This window comes from Panthera pardus, unplaced genomic scaffold, assembly GCF_024362965.1.
Source record: "Panthera pardus isolate Hobbes unplaced genomic scaffold, ASM2436296v1 HiC_scaffold_8, whole genome shotgun sequence".
In the NCBI taxonomy this organism is placed as follows: Eukaryota; Metazoa; Chordata; class Mammalia; order Carnivora; family Felidae; genus Panthera; species Panthera pardus.
The window spans coordinates 111,069,774-111,089,159 of record NW_026527013.1 but is presented as its reverse complement, the minus strand read 5'-3'; the positions used below and the strand labels follow the sequence as shown (position 1 = coordinate 111,089,159).

Sequence of the window (19,386 nt, the reverse complement as noted above, 5' to 3'; positions counted from 1 at the left end):
TAGGGCCAATTTGATATGTACAGTATTTCATATTGGCAAATTGTTTCAAGAAATTCCACCCGCTTTCCCAAAATTTCTTCAACATCCTTGGGAAAATACATACTATCATGAGCATAATATATTTGGTTGTCACTAACAATTGAGAATCCATTTCAAGACTGGGAAGCATCAACCACAGCTCTTATAGACAAAATAAGACCCCAAATCATTTTTGCAGTATTGAGTATGATTTTTAGATGACAACAAATCATTCTTTATTTCACAATTGGATCTAAAAGTTAATTTATCATTCTATATTCCATTAAAATTTAATTTGGTATTTCTCAAGTTCAATTATATACTCATTTCAAAAAATGTAAATGTATACATAAGAAGAAAATATTCCTTTTAACAAAGAGGGAAAACATATATTTCACACTGTAAATAGTCTGGTTATAAAAAGGAAGAAAAATTATAGGGGCTTTATTTGATAGGCTCTCTTATTATGTCAGATGAGGTAGAAAGGCACACAGAGAAGTGGCTTGGAGTTATTATGGAAGGGTAGTGAAAATCTAGGAGTTATTTTCAATTTTAAAAGTGTCACCAATTTAGATGTCCAAACCAAATGTTGTATAGACTAAAATGTATTTGCAAAGAATTTCTCACTATATTATTGTTTTGTCACTCCTACTCTTGATAGAGGAACTATAGCTTATAGCTTGGGGCCCAAAGAGTACTGTGTTCACATTCACTCTTATTGTCATTGAGTCCCTAATCACCATTTACCAGCTGTGGGACATCAGGAAACCTACTGAAACTCAAAAGGGGCTTGGTATCCTCATCTAGCAATTGGGAGCCCTTAACTTGTAAGATGAAAAAAAAAAATGAGCAACTAACAAATATTAAGTCTTCAATGAAGGGTCTATGCTATTATTATCATTATGTTATTTTTACAATGATACTACTTTCCACTCTCTTAGCATTAAATTATATTAAAATATGATAAAAGTAAGAACAATATAAAATATTTACTTAGTTGGCATTACTAACAAGAAAGAACATAAATATTTATTATGGTCTTACCTCTTTCTCAGACAGAATTTAGCAATCTCTTATATATGACAAGAATATTTAGAAGTCAGTCCTCTAAAATTAGAATAGTGATGATATGTTTGCTTAAATAACAAGGAGACAAAATAAAATATTGCACTTATTTATGTCCCCTGACCAAAATTATCTACCATCATTCCATGGTAAACTCAACCACTCTAAGAAAACTCCAGGATAATCATTACTGTTTAGCTGTCTAAGGAACACTTGCTTTATGAATATGACAATAAAGGGTTCAATTCTTTGTTCTCAAGTTATATGTGTATTTTTTTTTAACTTTTTGCCACAGGTGGGAAAGAATCATAGAAAGCCAAGGTTCCCATTTTAAAGATGCTGCACCTAGAACAGAACCAACAGTTTAGTGAAGTGAGAATAACTATGCTATCTAGTCAAGTTTCCAGTCACAGTCTTGTATTAATGGATTTTCAATTTGTTTATATCATTAAAGCAAACAGGTATGAACCAAAGACAGGAGAAAAAGATATAGGCTGTTTGGACTGTGTATGTACTCAAATGATTGGACTGCTTGGAAGATGTAACAAATATACCTACTTGGTTATGTGGTCTAAGTATTTTAGCAAAGGCCATATTTATAACTGCAAATATTTTGATTAGAGAGACTTCATAAGTCAGTAAAGAAAAAATAGGTAGTTTACAAAAAAGTAACAACAAAAATTTTGGGTAGATATTTTCTAAATTAGAAAACTCACTCAAATCCCCTTTTTTAGTTGGCATACGAACAATCTCAGTGGAATAGAGTAGTTCTGGGTCAGAGTTTTCCCCTGAATATTCCTTAATAACTACTATTTATAGATACTTTGTCTTTTGGAAATCCTCAACACTAGCAAATATTAATTATGGTACTACAGACTATAACACACTAGCTTGGTGAGTTGTTATTTCTTAAATCACAACTTGTTTGTATCAAAGGAACCCAAATCAACAGTTCTATTCTACTCTCTTAGCTACTCTTCAGTGTATGTCAAATGAGTCATTTATTATTTTAACAAAACCTGATTTTAAGGGGCTTGTACTTCGCTTTCGAAATTAAAAATTTACACAGGAATTGTCATTTATTCACTCATTCACTCGTTCATTTATTTATTGAATAAAATAGGCAACATTTCAAGAACTACTAATGTCCTACTTCCACATTGGAAACTGCTCATTTTTAAAAAACATTTGGAGATGTTGACTTCACTAGATTTAATTAGGAGCATGAGATATTGTGTCCTGCCCACTATAAACAAACAACTTAAATGGTCTTTTATAAATAATCATTTAAACATCTGCAGAACTCTTAAAGAATTATTAGAAAAAATAATGCATCCAGTGCTCATCTAGGGACTATAGATGAAACAGAACAATTGGAAAAATATTTTGAAGTGACTGAAACAGACCCTGCTTAGCAGGCATTCAATAAAATATTTATTAAATGAAGAGAAGATATCTGACAATATTATAACCAAATGAATGAGTGTTCAGAGTTCCTTGTAAAATATACTCCTTGAGGAGCCAAGAGATAGATAGGTTTCAGATTTTTGCTAGGGTGACTTAATGGCAGGGGTTTCCAGTGCTTCTACTGTAGCCAGTATCATTTCCTCTCTAACTCATTCATTTATTCATTGATTCATCCAGCCAGCATCACTGAATAGCTCTTTTTTTGCAATGCTGTGTACCAGACATTTGTGACTTAGATTGGGGGTTAAGGTCTTATATTTTGGTAGAATTTCATTGCGCTTTATAACTCCTTAGTCTCTTAATTGATGAACAATAGGAAAGAGTAGCAATGTGGTGTGACAGAGAAATTTTAAGAGCCATAAACTGAATTCACACCATGGCCCTTATACTTAGTAGTTCTGTGGCTTATGCAAACAAACCATTTAAAAATTAGCCATAATGTTTATAAAAGTTCTAATCTAGGACCTTGCATTTAAGACATCAATAAATAAACATTAAAAAAAATTTTAAGGGGCACCTGGGTGGCTCAGTCGGTTAAGCGTCTGACTTCGGCTCAGGTCATGAGCTCGCAGTTCATGGGTTCAGGCCCCCCGTCGGGCTCTGTGCTGACAGCTCAGAGCCTGGAGCCTACTTCAGATTCTGTCTCCCTCTCTCTCTGCTCCTCGCCCACTCACACTATCTCTCTCTCTCTCAAAAATAAACATTAAAAAAAATTTAAAAAATTTTTAAAAATGGGGGGCGCCTGGGTGGCTCAGTCAGTTAAGTGTCCAACTTCGGCTCAAGTCATGCTCTAGCAGTCTGTGAGTTTGAACCCCGCGTTGGACTCTGTGCTGACAGCTTAGAGCCTGGAGATTCTGTGTCTCCCTCTCCCTCTGGCCCTCCCCCACTCAGGCGCTCTCTCTCTCTCTCTCTCTCTCTCTCTCTCTTTCAAAACTAAATAAACATTAAAAAAATTTTTTTTAAAGACATCAATAAAGATAGCCATAATTATTTTATAAAATGGTAGCCTTGGAATACACTTTAGTTCAACATAAAAGATATCTGATATTATTGGATATTTTTTAAAGTTATGAAAAATCTTAAATATATCCTTCGATTTTTTAGGGATGAACAATAACTACATGGAAGAAATAACTAGTTATGTGAACTAATTTACATATTCAATTTAACTTTTAAATTTATTTTAAAGCTTATAGAAAACATGAAATTTTTTCATTTGCCTGCAATATTCTTTTTGCCATAGAAAAAGCACATAATAGAAACCACAAGAATAATCTATGTGACAGACATTGGTAAAACAAGCAGCCATCTTATATTTCCCTATAGCTTCACAGAGAGAGGCTTTCCCTCCAAAGATACTATCAATTAAAAATTGATTAACAATTAAAAATTAAGAAAAAAAGAAAAGGCCCCATTTACTTTTTCCTCCATCTTCATATAATGCACCCACAAATGGATGCCAGAAAGATCTTCAGTTTTAATACCGGGAAACAAGGGTTGTATTAAGAAGTATATGCTTATAAAGTAATACTACATCAAAAATTGTTTTTGGAGTTTATCTTACTAAAACTCCAGATTAGAAAGGAATTTGTATATTCATATGGGCAATTCTTTGCCAACAAAACAGTTTATGGAGTATGATACATATTCTTGCCAGGCAATCCCACCCTTAAACCCTTAAGGCAACAGAGCAAGATCATTTCATGACTCTATGGTTTTCACAGTCTATTTTCTCTGCTTCGTATAAGTGCCCCCTACTCCAATTGCTTTACCCCTTGAAAACTCACTCATCCTTGAAAACACAGGTCCAACAAAACTTGATGAAGCCTTTCCTGAAACTCTTCAGGAATAGTTCACTATATTATCCCCTCTACGTCTAAGCACATTTGTTCTCTAGAAGAGTAAGCATCACTTCTTTTATGATCCTTGACAAGTCCGCTCAAAATTCCAAGTACTCATCACTGTGCCTGGTACACAATATGTGTTCTATGAATGTTTTTGAAGAGATGATTTACTTTGATTCCTCTATAACAACTTCACAAGTACTTCTAGTCATACAAGTTGAATGGCAAAGAGACCTAGTATAGTTCAAAATTAACAGAATTATTATGGTTTAAATCTGGTTTCTAAATAGCTATAAACCTTAAAAGCTAAAATTTTACATTTCATCTGCCTAGCTAGGTAATATTGCTTCTCCTCTAACTAAGCTTAGGTATGGTGACCGCACTGGGAAGTTTAGAAAAGTTTACTAATATAAAGTGTCCGCATTCCAGGCAAACAGAAAGTACCACTCTTGAGGACATTCAGTCACTTTCAAGAGCACTTGATTCACTTACCATTTCATTCAAAAAACAATAATGTATACTTAATATCTGTTTTCACATTATTTAATGAAATTGTTGTGTTCAAAGGGGTTATTCAAACAACTTTTTAAATTAATTAATTAATTAATTAACTAATTATTTTTCTGAGAAAGAGCCAGAGCATGAGTGGGGAAGGGGCAGAGAGAGAGGGAGACATAGAACCCAAAGCAGACTCCAGGCTCTGAGTTGTCAGCACAGAGCCCTACTCTGGGCTGGAACCCATCAACAGTGAGATCATGACATGAGCCAAAGTCAGATGCTTATCCAACTGAGCCACCCAGGTGCCCCCAAAGGGGTTCTTTGAAAACATTCTTACCCACCATTCACTTTGTGATGTGAGAACAAGTAGTACAAAATATAAACTCTCTTTCCCTGCTGGGTATGCATAATCCGTTTTAGGTAAAGCCTTAATACCCCAAATAGTATTATGATAATAAAAAAACTAAGAATTCCATATTGCAGATCAATGGATATAATCATTGCTATAGTAAGGTTGACAATTAAATGTATCATGCTAGTTACCAAGTTAACTTGGTAAACAAATAAATTCTTATGTGATGTATTAAAGTGTTTATCCCATTAGAGTTCCTTTAAAATATTAATACTGTTTTGTAAGTTGCAAATATAGGTAAACAGAATTCATAGCAGTGAAACTTCTGAAGTTTCTTAATGCAATTTTTTAGTATCATTATAAATTAACCCAAAATATCTTTATAGGCAACCCAGTCTTTAAGTAAATAAACTTATTTCAGTTATTTTTTTCTGTAAATAGTATAGATATTTGAGGGTATATATTTTTTCCAAAATAAAAATCTGGAATGTGGGTAGAATTGTCCTTAGTGTCTCAAAACCAAATTTACTTATTATTTTATTTTATTTTATTTTAGAAAGAGAGAGAGTGAGCAGAGGAGAGGGACAGAGGGAGAGGGAGAATCGTAAGCATGCTCCACACTCCGTGCAGAGCCACACATGGTGCTTGATCTTACGACCCTGGAACCATGACCTGAGCTGAAATCAAGAGTTTGGCACTCAACTAACTGAGCCACCCTGGGCACCCCTAAATATATTTATTTTTAATGTATTTTTTTGAAAATAGATATTTTCTTTCATTTTCCTGGGCCTGTTTGCAAATTAAAAATGACTGAAATGAGAAATTGAAGTATGCATGATATATAGGACAGCAGAAACTCACTAAAACTTAACTTGTGGAAAAATTTCCCTATTATATCCTTAAGTTTCAAATACATCATCAATAGGATTTTCGCCTTGGGAATTTATAAATGGTTAATTTAAAAATAATGCTTCTAAGATTTCTTATGCAGTTGTTTTGTTTTCCACTAAACAAAACACCCCCAAATCATGCATTAACAATAGGTTAAAATCTCCTAAAATCTTGCAAGTGAGGTAATATTGACATAATTTGATATTTCTCCTTAAAATAGTCCTTTACAAGGACTGATAGTATATTTTCAACACCAGAGAATTAATGTCTTTAAAAAAAACTCCATATCCAAAAGATAGCTTTTAACTTATTGCATTTCTTGCTTGAATTAATTTTAAAAGTTCTTTATAGGAGAAAATAGCAGAACATAATATGTATATACAAACATATCTTTCAATTACTCCTTACATTTTGTAGAGAAACTGAAAACAATGAATTAATCAGTTGATTTTTTTTTAATTTATATTTTAAAATATAATTTGTTGTCAAGTTGGCTAACATACAGTGTATACAGTGTGCTCTTGGCTTTGGGAGTAGATTCCCACGATACATCACTTACATACAAGTGCTGGTCTCAACAAGTGTGCTCCTCAATGCCCATCACCCATTTTCCACTCCCCCCCAACCGCCCCTTCCTCCTTATCAACTCTCAGTTTGAGATGTGGTTTATATATACAATGGAATACTATTTGGCAATGAGAAAGAATGAAATCTTGCCATTTGCAACAACGTGGATGGAAGTGGAGGTTATTATGCTAAGTGAAATAAGTCAGTCAGAGAAAGACAGATGTCATATGTTTTCACTCCTATGTAGGATTTGAGAGACGTAACAGAGGACAATGGGGAAAGGGAAGGGGAAAAAATAGTTTCAAACAGAGAGGGAGACAAACCATAAAAGACTCTTAAATACAGAGAATCAATTGATGTTTTAATGTGAGAGGGAAAATATATATATTATGAAAGAGAAAAGTCATTTACTCTACCATGAAATCAGACTGCCTAGACCAAAATTCCAAAAGTGAGCTAGCTCCTCAGAACCAAGAATGCTGAGTGGTGCTATGTGCAAAAGGGAATCTGTAGTCCAATGAAATTTGGGAAATGCCTGTTCAACAAAATTAAGTAGGTAACAAAGGACTTTTCAGAGCATCTAATACGCTAACGTCCATTCTAAATCACATGTTATAATAAGCAGAAGTTTCCAGAACTACTTAATAAAATTTTTCCCTTTTCTTTTTTGTAGAGAGGGGATAGCATGCCTACGCCATTGGCCATATACCTATACAACTACAATTAGGTTTTGATGTACCTTTTTTTCTTACACATATTCTTTATGTGGCTTTGTAGCAATATTCAGTTCCCCTAAACCAAACATTTTTTAGAGCTTTGATGGAATGGCTCCTTTAGCCACTTTCCCTTGTTTAAAACTTACATTTCTCTTTTACAATTCGTGTTGTTTCAATGGACATTTGTTTTCTAATTTGCCACTCTCAGAAAAAGAAGTACCAACCTGAATGCTTCAAGGTACTCAATATCTCCCATGGGGGGATCAAGGCCACCTGTCCAGGCAATATTTATATTGTATCCTTCTCCTAGCCCTGTTCCAACCTAGGAAGAAAAAAAAAAAAAAAAAAAAAACCACAGTGGGCAGATGAGGGTGCAGGGAAGAAAACAAGAAGAGAGAGGAAAACAAACACATGTGAGCTCTCGAAATAAACATCAAACAACATGTCAAATCAGCCCAACCTTGCTTGACAACCAGTGCTCTGGGTTATGCACTTGTTCTGCACTGGTTCTTGGTCACATGGGACAATTCAGTAATCTCGTGTAATTTAAAACACCAGCAAAGGACAAGAAAATTAGGGGTAATCATGCAATGCAATTACCTGAAAGATAAAAATAAAAGTGGGGCTCTAAAGAAATAAACCGAACCTCATTTGGGGCTCCACTGCCAGGGAAAAAGTTCCCTTCATCATAGCGATGGAGTGAAATATACAGGATGCTGGGGTCAGCATAAAAGGCCTGCTGTGTACCATTTCCATGGTGAACATCCTACAGGGAAAAGAAAACAGATGACAAATACAGTCATGTCTAACTCTGCGTGGAGACAACTTTTCTCATTTCTAGTTCCCTTTCTACCCCACCCTCCATCTCATTTTCTGTCTTCTCACTATGTCCCCCTTTCTTTCTCCCATTCAGCTTGCTTCCACACCACCCCCTTTACTTCCTGAACCTTTCAGGCAAATTACCCTTTAATGCACTCATTTTTTAAACTGGCTTCTAAAAATCAGGAAACCACAGCGAACATGCCCTGGAGACTCCAGATGAGCAGTCACTGAGAAAGCCCAGTCCTTTGGTACAATTAGATATTTATACACCGGCCCTTTGTACTCTTTGCTTCAGTGATGGAATCTCGCATCCTGTTTTATGGAGGAATTTTATGACTTATTAACTGCCAACAGTTCATAACCCCTCAGGCTTAATTAACTAGCCTCATTGGCCTCTGAAGAAAGACTAATGTTTAAACTACAAACTAGTATTTTGCAGAAGGATCTATGGCTTCCAGAGCATTTTCACAATTCTTGACAGAACACTAAACATACGTGTATGCATTGATTTGCCAAGTCCCACCATTAAGGTCAAAGGCTTTGCAACCAGCTGAGTAAATTGGCTTTCTTGGAGCATTCAGTTCAGTTAGCAATCCCTCAGCAGTTAGAATCACTTCAAAAGAGACGCCAGATGCAAAAAGGACTTCATACTTTATTTTGGTAAAATTGTGACGGCAAGAGTCGAAGACACAGGAGCATGAGCTCATCAGCTATTAAATCATCTGGGCCAACGCAGAAAGATGGCATGGAGCTTTATGCAACCTTGTCCAATCTGCCTAATTTTAATATTATATCATGGCTCTCTTCCCCAGCCTCCTTCTCTTTTTTCTTTCCCCACACCATACTGCCCTTCCTACAAAGAAACAAACAAACAAACAAAACAGCTTATATCATTACAATGAATGAAAAAAAATTCTTAGGACATTTGTATATGATAATGATTTAAAATGTAACAGTTATTTGGTTCTATTGTTTTATGAGATAGATACATGCTGGAAATGATAAAAGAAATGGGAAAAAGAAAACTAAGAGCATTTTTAAAATTATCTTCACTGAAAGAGTTCAAGTGTTAATCTCAATTAATATGCTTCCTAGTATCTCCAAACAAAATAACAAAGACAACTCTCAAAAGTGAATAACTTATATATTTGTATTCAAAATAATATTACTGCTACATGTGCAACATATGCAATTTCCAGTTTTGTTTAAAAAGTTTTAGTCACTTGTCACTATGTACTTATATTGTACTTTATTTTGTATCAGTAAAAATCTTACTAGTTTCAACAATGATCCCTACAACTTTTGTGTCACTTTATATTAACTAGTCTGAATGGATTATATAACAAGTATATGAGGTATATGATATTATCCCTAATTTAAAAGATAAGTAGACTGAGGTTCAGAGAGTTTCAGTAATTTACTAAGACTATACAGAGGAAAAGTTGCAAGACTGGATCTTGAATTCACTTCTTACTCCCAAAGCCAAACTCATAACCATTATATATTAACTTACACTTTACATTAATTACCAGTTCGATCCTCTTAGCAAATGTGTGAAGTAAGACTGGTGGTCATCATTGCTCCTTATTGAGGTTTATATAACTTGTCTTCAACTTCCAGCCCAGAACTCTCTCACTAAATACCATCAAGGTCTCACTTTGTTGGTTTCTGAAAGCCTGCACTGAGCCTGCTATCCACAGTGTAGACATATACTAATCATCTCCTCCTTTCATATTATACACATATCCAAAATCAATTAAGGAATCATAAAATATTGGGATCATATTATATATCATATAAGGAATCATAAAATATGCATCCAGAAACTTGTGGCTGAAGGCATACACATCAGGAGAAAATATAGCTTGGTGAAAATATATTAATCCAGGGATTTGTGAATGTTCAAAAAAAAAAAAAAAAAAAGGAAGGCAGAGATAGTATAGCTATTTTCCTTTATGTGAGCAAAAATGAAACTAAACCATAATGTCTTTTTAATTTGCTACTAGATACCTAGAGGATGGGCAAACAAAATACTATGAAAAATAGTAATGAAGGAAGGCTTGCATTATTACTACAATGACAGAAGTTTTAGTCAGCATTGGAAGAAAAAATTGTTCTGGCCCTAAATAGGTCTACATTTTGAAAACCAGAAAAATAAGGCATTAATTACTCTTGTTTCTTTAGTGATGTTACAAAGGCTTATTTAAGAAGGTCAAATAAAAGATGATAAATTGTCTTATATATAAAAATCATTTGCTCTTGAAAATGCGTTGGGTACTTATTGCATACTTTTCTGAATAAGAAATCTAATCTTGCCCACAGTATAATACGGATCCAACAGATATAATTAAAATACACAAACCCATTCTAAAAATACTTGGATAAATTTTTGATTCCATGTTCATATTCACAAAGTATTATTTAGGAATAAAGACAAGTCCAAATATGCCTTTTGTTTGGGGCAACAATTTATAATATAACCTTGAGAATACTTTTTCAACTTTCCCTGCTGTAAAATATTTATAAAAAGTACTTACTACTCAGGTATGATCTGAATATTTTCTCTCCACAGCAACAAATATATGCTAGACTAATATAAGAAAACTATTGGTGATTGTGAGGAATTACTACAATAATGAGATGAAATGAATCATTAAATGCCTCAAAATTTACTAGGATTTACTGAGAAATGATGAAAAATCATTTCAATATTTTACTTGTTAAAATATATTATGAAAATTTATTTTCTATAAAGATTTAGGACCAATGTGTTTTCATTATAATGTTAAACAGCTTTAAATAAATCATATATTTGACCAGCTAATGTCACTTGTAATTATTTAGAACAGGCACTTGTGACAATTCTCTTGTCAAATGTGGTGCTTGACTAAAAATAGAATTGCCCAAAATCTAGGGACATTTGAAGTGACTTTTTAATGAAGAAAGTCTAAATGTTTTATTTTCAATTGAAAGTCACATTGCATAAAAGCTACCTGAGTCAGGGAAGCAAATCCTACTTTCTAGGACGGTTCATGCCCTGAACACAATGAACAGTTTCTTATGAGTTGAAAAGCAAGTGCACCTGCTCCCTCTCCTCACCACTCTGAATGTCTCTGGAATCTTCCCCAGAAGGAGAATTGGAATGAATAAGCTCCAAAGATCAACTAGAATCATTCCTGCCCAAAATACTCAACGCCTCGGAATTTGCCTGTGGCCCCAAATAGGAGGTGAAGTAGAGCTCTGGATCTCTATTTATCTATTTACTAGGCATATAAAAATGATGAAACTAGCTGCTGGACGATGGAGTAGTTTTGCCCTCTGTTGGCCCAAGAATTGTGGAGCTAGTTCACACTGATTAGCCTAAAGTGAGTAACTTCAGATATGCAGGAATGAAATTCTTGTACCATTGAAGAACCTTCACTTCTCCTTTGCTAACTTGCAGAATAGACCTGTCAGCCAGGGAGAACGGATGTCTCTGAGCCACGTGGCACTTTAAAACTTCCTTCTCGGCAGCTGGAAGAAAACAAGGGAATTTCCTCAAAGTATCCCTGCAGCTGCAGAATTTGGAAGACTTGAAAGTTAGAATATGTGGGCTGGTGGTGATCTCAGAGGCAACCCTTTGGATAGAACCTCATATATTTGGAGGATCTGAAACAGAAACTTCTCCTCTACTATAGCCTGCTGGGAAATTAGTATCCTTTATGATTGAATAATAGAGCAAATTTATAATCAAAGGCCAGTAAGCTTATAGGACATTCCTTGGAGCTACCAAACAATTTATTTTTACAAATCATATTGAATTATCTAGAGTAGTCTTATATTAATATATAAGAATATAAACATTAGATATTTAATATAGATATGCATCACATGTTCAAACAAGCAAAATTTTATACACAAATCCTATGAGGTACAAAGTATCGATCACAAGCAAGGCATTTTAGCTTTCAAGTCTATTGTACAATTTATTACTTTAGAGTTTGGGTATTACAAATGTGTTTTCAAAGGGACCTTAACAGTTATTGATTATCTTCACAGAACCATAAAATGATAGAAGAGATTCCTTAGAAATTAACACTAAAATAATTTTTAAGGATAGGACAGTTTACCAATCTCCTTCCTGCATAATTTTGACAAATTTAGAAAACTTAGAAAAATTTTCCTACAATCCTTGGTCTTCATCAAGTTTTTGGTTTATCTTTATGGTACTAGAAGCATATTATATTACTTTTTAAATTTACTAGGTTATAAATCATGTAAATCTATAATTATCAATTATTGAAAATGTCATTTTGTATGTACATGGGAATAGAGGTATTGATGTTCTCATTTTTGTAAAATTTTAAGACCTTTAAGACCTTGCTGCTGTAGTATATCTAGACCTTCAACACATTTCTTTAATGGTGAACTATGACCTACAGCGAAACTCAAGCATATTTGGAAAATACATGGAAAATTTTCAGCACCAAAGTGCTTCTAGGGAGGCTATCATACAGTACACGGAAAACATCCATTCCTACCAAGCATTAAAAACAGTTATCAGTCTTTCATTCCTTTTATCTTCATTTCAATTTAACTAAGTATTTCTTCACATGGCTTTGTTCATGCTTTCTAAAACCCTTTAGTGTGTTTGCTTAACTGAATCAGAGGGCTGGATGGTGAGGCCACAACTTCCCAATAAGATTTAATTATGAGTGCAGATATGAACAAGATTTAGACTATTAAGCCTTGCACTTCAAAAAAACTTTTAACATATTTTGCCTTTAAATCTTTTATCACCTGCAAAAATTAATTAAATGCAGATGTAGCAGGTTCGCTTTGGATGCCAGGGTTCATTTCCTGTCTATGCTTTGTCAGACAACCTATTACACCTCCTCGTGAACTGGAGGCAAACCGAAAACGGGGCTCATAAATCACCAGTCAGTTTTCTTTCGCCCTTTCCTGGGCTGGCCTTTTGTATGGGGCAGATCTCCAGCTCATTATTCATGAATATACTATAGACAACATGCCAAGTGTCATCTGCATTTAAACAAACCATTTGTTAAACAAATTATAACTCTATTGTGTAAGAATGCATCACGTTAAAATGCAAGACTAATCTAATGCCTCTGACTTTTAATCACTCAAGGTTCCTGCCGGGAGTCATCCCAAACTGGCATACATGATCTGAGATCTTTCAGAAAGAATGACATGCTGACTTGTTTTAATAATACCACTGTTGCACAACAAGCAACATGATTGCTAACCAGGGGAAGTGGCCAATTGGTTACCAAAGCAACAGCATTCTTTCCAGCACATCTGACTATTTAAAGTCTATATTCTGCAGGGAAAAGTAAATTCAGGTTCTGTTGGGTTATTTTAACTGTGGAAGTATCAATTCATTTAAGGATCATAAAAGTTGCCCTGATCTGCGCCTTCTTCTCATTAAATTGCAGTTAACACCATGAAAGTGAAACGTGAATGTTTATGGTTTCAGAACTGCAATCCTGAATTTAATGAGTTTCCACATTCAAAGGATGTTGTTTGCAAGTGCTAAAAGCAAGACAACGTAACAGAGAAATACAAATTCATTCCCTTTTATCTAAAGTCAGTGAAAATGCAGCTCTGGCCAGGAATACATACCAGATCTACAATCAATATCTTGCTTATATTTAGTTGGTCTCTCAAGTATTTGGCGGTAATTGCAACTGAATTAAAAAAGCAGAACCCCCTGCGGAATAGAGAAGAACAGAGAAATAAGAAAGCAAATCAGCCAGGAAAACCATTATAAATAATGTTCAGAGCATTTTTTAAAATGCTATATGATCTCTGAAGCCATAAATCTGCTTCTAGGAGTACCTTGCAAGATTTTTCAGTCCATCTGCTAACAATTAGAGGCTTCAGAGACATGCACGGGGCAGGTGACCGCCAGGAACCGTGGCGCTTGGAGATGGGCAACAGTCCCTGGTACTTACATGGCTGTGGATTCTTCAGCATGATGGCCTGGGGGCCTTACAACAGCAAACCCATTCTGTAAAAACAAGACAGGTTTTCAGTGATCAGATATGGGAGGATGGCTTGGATCTCCATGTTCTACAGAGCATCAGGCACACATGAAAAGATTCAAGTCTGTAAGAGATTTCAGAGCTTGTTTTCTTGCCCCTATTGTCATTTCATAGAGTGAACAGAAACAATATATATGATCACATTTTCTCAGATCATGTCTCAAAAAGAAGGCTCCCACTGAGCCAGGGGAAGAACAGGGATTTGGGAGTTGTACCTAACTGGCAAATATGCAGGTCAGCTGTTACCCTAGCATGATTCATTTTCAAGAACAACTTCTTATTTTATGACAACAACATTGTACAGAGGGAGAAGAAATTCACTCTTCGTGCAGGTTTGGGTCAAAATTTTGAAAGACCAGGGAAGATCCAAAGTGAAAATTCTTTAGCCGGATTCTCTTAATGGTTATTTCCATTCCATTGTCAGCAAAATGATAAATTTATACTCACACACTCACATACACACAAAAGAAACGCCAGAAAGGTGAAAAAGAGAACAATGGAAAGCCCATATTTCTTCCAGTCTATAAATTTAGCTTGGATGACTGCCAAGATTTGCAACTTTATTGGATTCCCTAAGTCAATTTCTAGCCCACATTCTGGAATTTTATAAAGAATTCCAGGGCTGAGTAGCAATCAGATCTATCCATGATCAAGGAATGCCTTAACCTCCAGATTAGTTGGAATGCATCACGGAAAGCTGAAGTAACTCCAGCATGAAGGCAAGGAACTATAAATCCTTACAAAGCCAGCATGCTCAGAAAAATTGGGTTGCTTGATGTGAAAAAAAAAATCATTCATCAGATGGTTCACACCACCTTTCACTTAAGTATGATTCAAGTAACATGCTCAAAGATATTTTTTTAATATAGAAACCTAAAACTTTTGAAATAATTTTAATACACCCCAGGGATTTTTTTTCCCATATCTTACTGCAGTCATAAAGATAGTATCAAGACAAATAATTTATTCCTTAGGACTTTAAATATACATAAATTTACATAAATATTCTAGAACATTATGGTAACCAACATACAATGAGCTAATTTGCTATATATTTTGATAAGCATATAGATAATGATAATCTCAGAAGCAAATTAGGAGTCAAATCAATATCAATTACAAATGTAGACATGATGATAAACATACTTCCTATTATTGTTCTTAAGGTACTTACTATCGGTCTGGCAATAAAAGACTAATATGAGAGAAACTATTAATGAATAGTCAACACTAAAGAGACAGAAATTTTAAGATTGTAGAATAAGGCTTTAGTGTGCTATTGGACTTCTGGGGAAAGATTATTAAGTACATATTATGATAAGTGCAAACATCCTGTTTGGAAAAACAACAGGATGAAAATAACAAATATGATACACGGCAATGTAATTAGCATGTAATGAATTTCTGTAACTGGATTCACAATACTAATAATCTTTGACAATTCAATTAAAACTAGTATGTTTTACAGGTAAAGGGCTACAAAGAAGAAAAAATTCAGTGATCAATATGAAAAAATATTCAACTAAATTATCAAATAAAAGCAAACTAAATCCTAACAGAAAAACATTTTTTGACCCAAGACATTGGAATTTTTTGCAGTACTCTATACTGACAATGCAATGGTACTTTATACCCTCAAAAATGCTGCTTAGAAGAAGATAATATAGCCTTTCTGGAAAATAATCCATCTTTATAGATTCAGAGCCTTTTAAAAACATTTACCCTTTGAATTACTAATATATTTAAAGGATTTTTGCCCTAAAGGTGTTATTAACTTTGTAGACAAGTATTTATATAAAAGATAATGTTTTATTTACAACAGGAAAAAATGGGAATTATCTAAGTTAGGTAATATTAGAAGAATGTTTAAATGAACCACGGTACATCTATACCATGGAATATTATACAGTCATTAAAATGTTATTACGAATATTAAGTAGAACAGGAAGACATCAACTTTGGAAATATTAGTGTTAAAAATAATAGATACACTATGATATATCTGAGTGATGGTATCATGTGGGTTAGTTTAAATTTATAATTTCATATCTTTTCCAAATGTTTTTACAACAAACATTAATTATTTCATAATGAAAAAAAAATAAACCAAAGAGAAAGTTAAGAAATAGATTTGAATTGGTCTTCCAGGAAGAGCTGTGTTCACAAAGGTAAAGAAATTATTTAAAGGGTATTCCGGGCAAGAGGAAAAATATGAACAATGACTCAGAAGAAAGGATTTTAGAAAGTATTATATACAAATATTACACTGTAGGTTAACTGGAATTTAAATAAAACTTTAAAAAATCAAGTATTATGTACAAAAAAAAAATCAATCTGAATAGAAATCATATTAAAGAACAAGATGGAAATAAAATCACATAAATAATTAACTAGATTATAGAAGAAAAGAAGCCAAAGAGAATTTGAATTCTATCTTCTCCCATTCAGCCAAATTCCTTGACAGAGGCGTTTGCCTTTCACTTTATAATCTTCCACAGTAACCTCCACCATTCTGCTAAACTGCTTCTGAAACTGCTTGATTTGGGGCTGAAAATTATCTTCTTGCAAACATTTTCACAGTCATTACGATCCATCCAAAGCTTCCACTGTGCTCTTATCAACATTTTCCACATCTTTTCTGAGGGCCCCCCTTTCCTTAGCTGAAGCCTAGCAGGGCTGCTTCTTCCACAATTTGTTCAAATAGTAGCTGCTTCCTCTCTCACACCTCACAACCCTGATGCAGTACTAGACAGAGCTGGTGTTCTCCTTGTGTCTCATGGCTGCTTTAAAAGTATAAAGCCTGCTGCATCCACCCCCACAATACTTTCTTGTAAAAAAGGATTAGATCACACACAGAGAGAAGAGATAAACACAGTAAGATGACTGAAACTGAGGCCTGTGGCAGTCTGGCTCCCTTTGCCTCCTGTTACATTAGAGGAAGTATTAGTCCTCCTAAAATCTATTTTACCACCTGTAGTTAGGATCCCACTCCCTCTTACGTTTTCACCATCATTTATGTTTTTCTCACTATCATATTAAATTCATATTAAGACTCCAAATTATACACACACACACAATTGAGATTTAAACAAGCTCGTTTCCACCATCTTGAAAATAACATATATTATATATATATATATATATATATATTATATATATATATATATATATATTAACCAAAACTATACAAACATACACATTTATACAATATACTATATACCTCCACTCCACTGATCCCTCCAACTGCCACACTTCTCTTCCCTTTTAGCAAGCAAAATTTTTGAAATGGTGGGCAACCTTTCTGTCTCCTTTTTCCTTATCCTCACCTCTGCCTCAATTACCTACCTCTAATTTATTTTCCACTTCCGTAGTCCAGTAAAGACATTTTTACTAAGGTTGCCAATGGCTTCCATGTCACTAAATCCAAAGATACTGGTTATGCTTTCAGCCTACCTGGACCCTTTCAGCTTTAAACGCTACTGGCTATATATTCCTTTCAAAAACACTCTCTTCTCTTAGCTTTCATGATTTCATGTTCTCCAGGTTTATTTATCTCTCTTTCCATTTCTTAATCAGCTTCCCTTGAATGTTCATATTCCTCAGCTTGCCCTTTAAATAATGAAAGTACTCAGGACCCAGTCTTAGACTTCTCTTCTCCTCTTTCCACGCTGACTTCGGAGGCAATGCCACCACTTTTGTGGATTCAGTCACCACCCATCATCAGATACTTCACAGATTTATATTTCCAGGGTAAGCCCTGCACTGAACCAGACCAAAGTATCAGTCCACCTACTCAATATTTTCACTGAAATACTCACTTGCAAGTTCACTTCAAATTCAATACATCCAAGATCAAACTTTGGATCTTCTCTAACCTACCAATGATACCGTGATTCATCCAGTGGCTCAAGACAGAAGCTAATGAGTTATCCTAAATGGCTCCCTCTCCCTAGTCTTCCTCCATTTACTTTTAACTCATGACCAATTCCTGTTGATTTTGCTTCTAAATATCACTCAAATCTATGTACTTACATCTCTATCTACTCCTTGAATATTCTGCCTTTTGAATTTCTGCCTTTCTCTCCATCACTCCTCCAATAATTATTTATTGACTTCAATATACATACATATAGACACTTGATTTCTCAGTTCTCTGACTCCTCATCATCAGTGACTCCATCTTCCATTTACAGTCATACTACTAGACTTTGCCATTACCGTTGAGACATCTACTCCATAATCTTAGTGTCAAACATACAACTCTACTACAATCCTATTTTCCAATTAATGCCCCAACTGCACCAAGACTTTCAATCCACTGATTTTATTTAACTTTTGCTATTCACCATTCATCCTTGTCACCATGTTCAGTTCCCTCCTTATCTGGTTAGAATTCAGGGCCCATCAATATATTCACTTCCTTGCAGGTATTTTCAGATATCTTGTCCCCCTTTTCCTCCAATTTACTCCTTTGGTGTATTAGTCTGCTCAAGCTACTATAACAAAATACCACAGGCTGGAGGGCTTAAACAACAGAAATTTCTCTAGTTCTGAAGGCTAGAAGTTGAGATTAAGGTCTGGCAGGGTTGGGTTTGTGTTGAGAACTCTTCCCAGCCTGCAGATGTCTGACTTTTTCCTAGAGTCCTCATGTGGACTTTCTTCTGAGTGTACATACACAAGGGCAGAGAGAGAGAGAGAGAGAGAGAGAGAGAGAGAGAGAGAATTCTAATCTCTTCCTCTTCTTATAAGAACACTAGTCCTATTAGATTAAGGTCTCAACACTATGACTTCATGTAGCCTTTATCACCTCCTCACAGACCCTTTCTTTATATACAATCTAGCAGGGCTAGAGTTTCAACATTATAAATTTGGGGGGCACAAACATCCAGTCCATAAATACTTCTAGTTACTTTGTCCCTTTCTTCCTTCAACATACTTCCCTGATAAATAAAAATATGATAAATAATAATTACTGTGGATTATTATTATTGCTAATCTAATCCTAACAACTCTTGCAGGGAGATAACATTATTATCTTCATTTCATGAACGAGGAAATCAAGGCATAGAAAGATTAAAGAACTTGCTTAAGGTTCATACCTA

General features: G+C 34.6%; 1 protein-coding gene across 3 annotated transcripts in view; it reads right to left on the bottom strand.

Moving 5' to 3' along the window:
• Window positions 1–19,386, bottom strand: part of HDAC9 (histone deacetylase 9) — a 929,650-nt gene that overhangs the window by 185,087 nt on the left and 725,177 nt on the right. For all 3 annotated transcript variants that reach the window (XR_008420659.1, XM_053898416.1, XM_053898417.1), the window contains 4 exons: window positions 14,195–14,250; window positions 13,863–13,950; window positions 8,065–8,184; window positions 7,643–7,740 (listed from right to left, as the gene is read on the bottom strand). Coding sequence is in view for 2 of the 3 variants with exons in the window: in XM_053898416.1 (XP_053754391.1) it covers window positions 7,643–7,740; window positions 8,065–8,184; window positions 13,863–13,950; window positions 14,195–14,250 (362 nt within the window). In the remaining variant the exon portion in view is untranslated. The remainder of the gene's footprint in view (window positions 1–7,642; window positions 7,741–8,064; window positions 8,185–13,862; window positions 13,951–14,194; window positions 14,251–19,386) is intronic.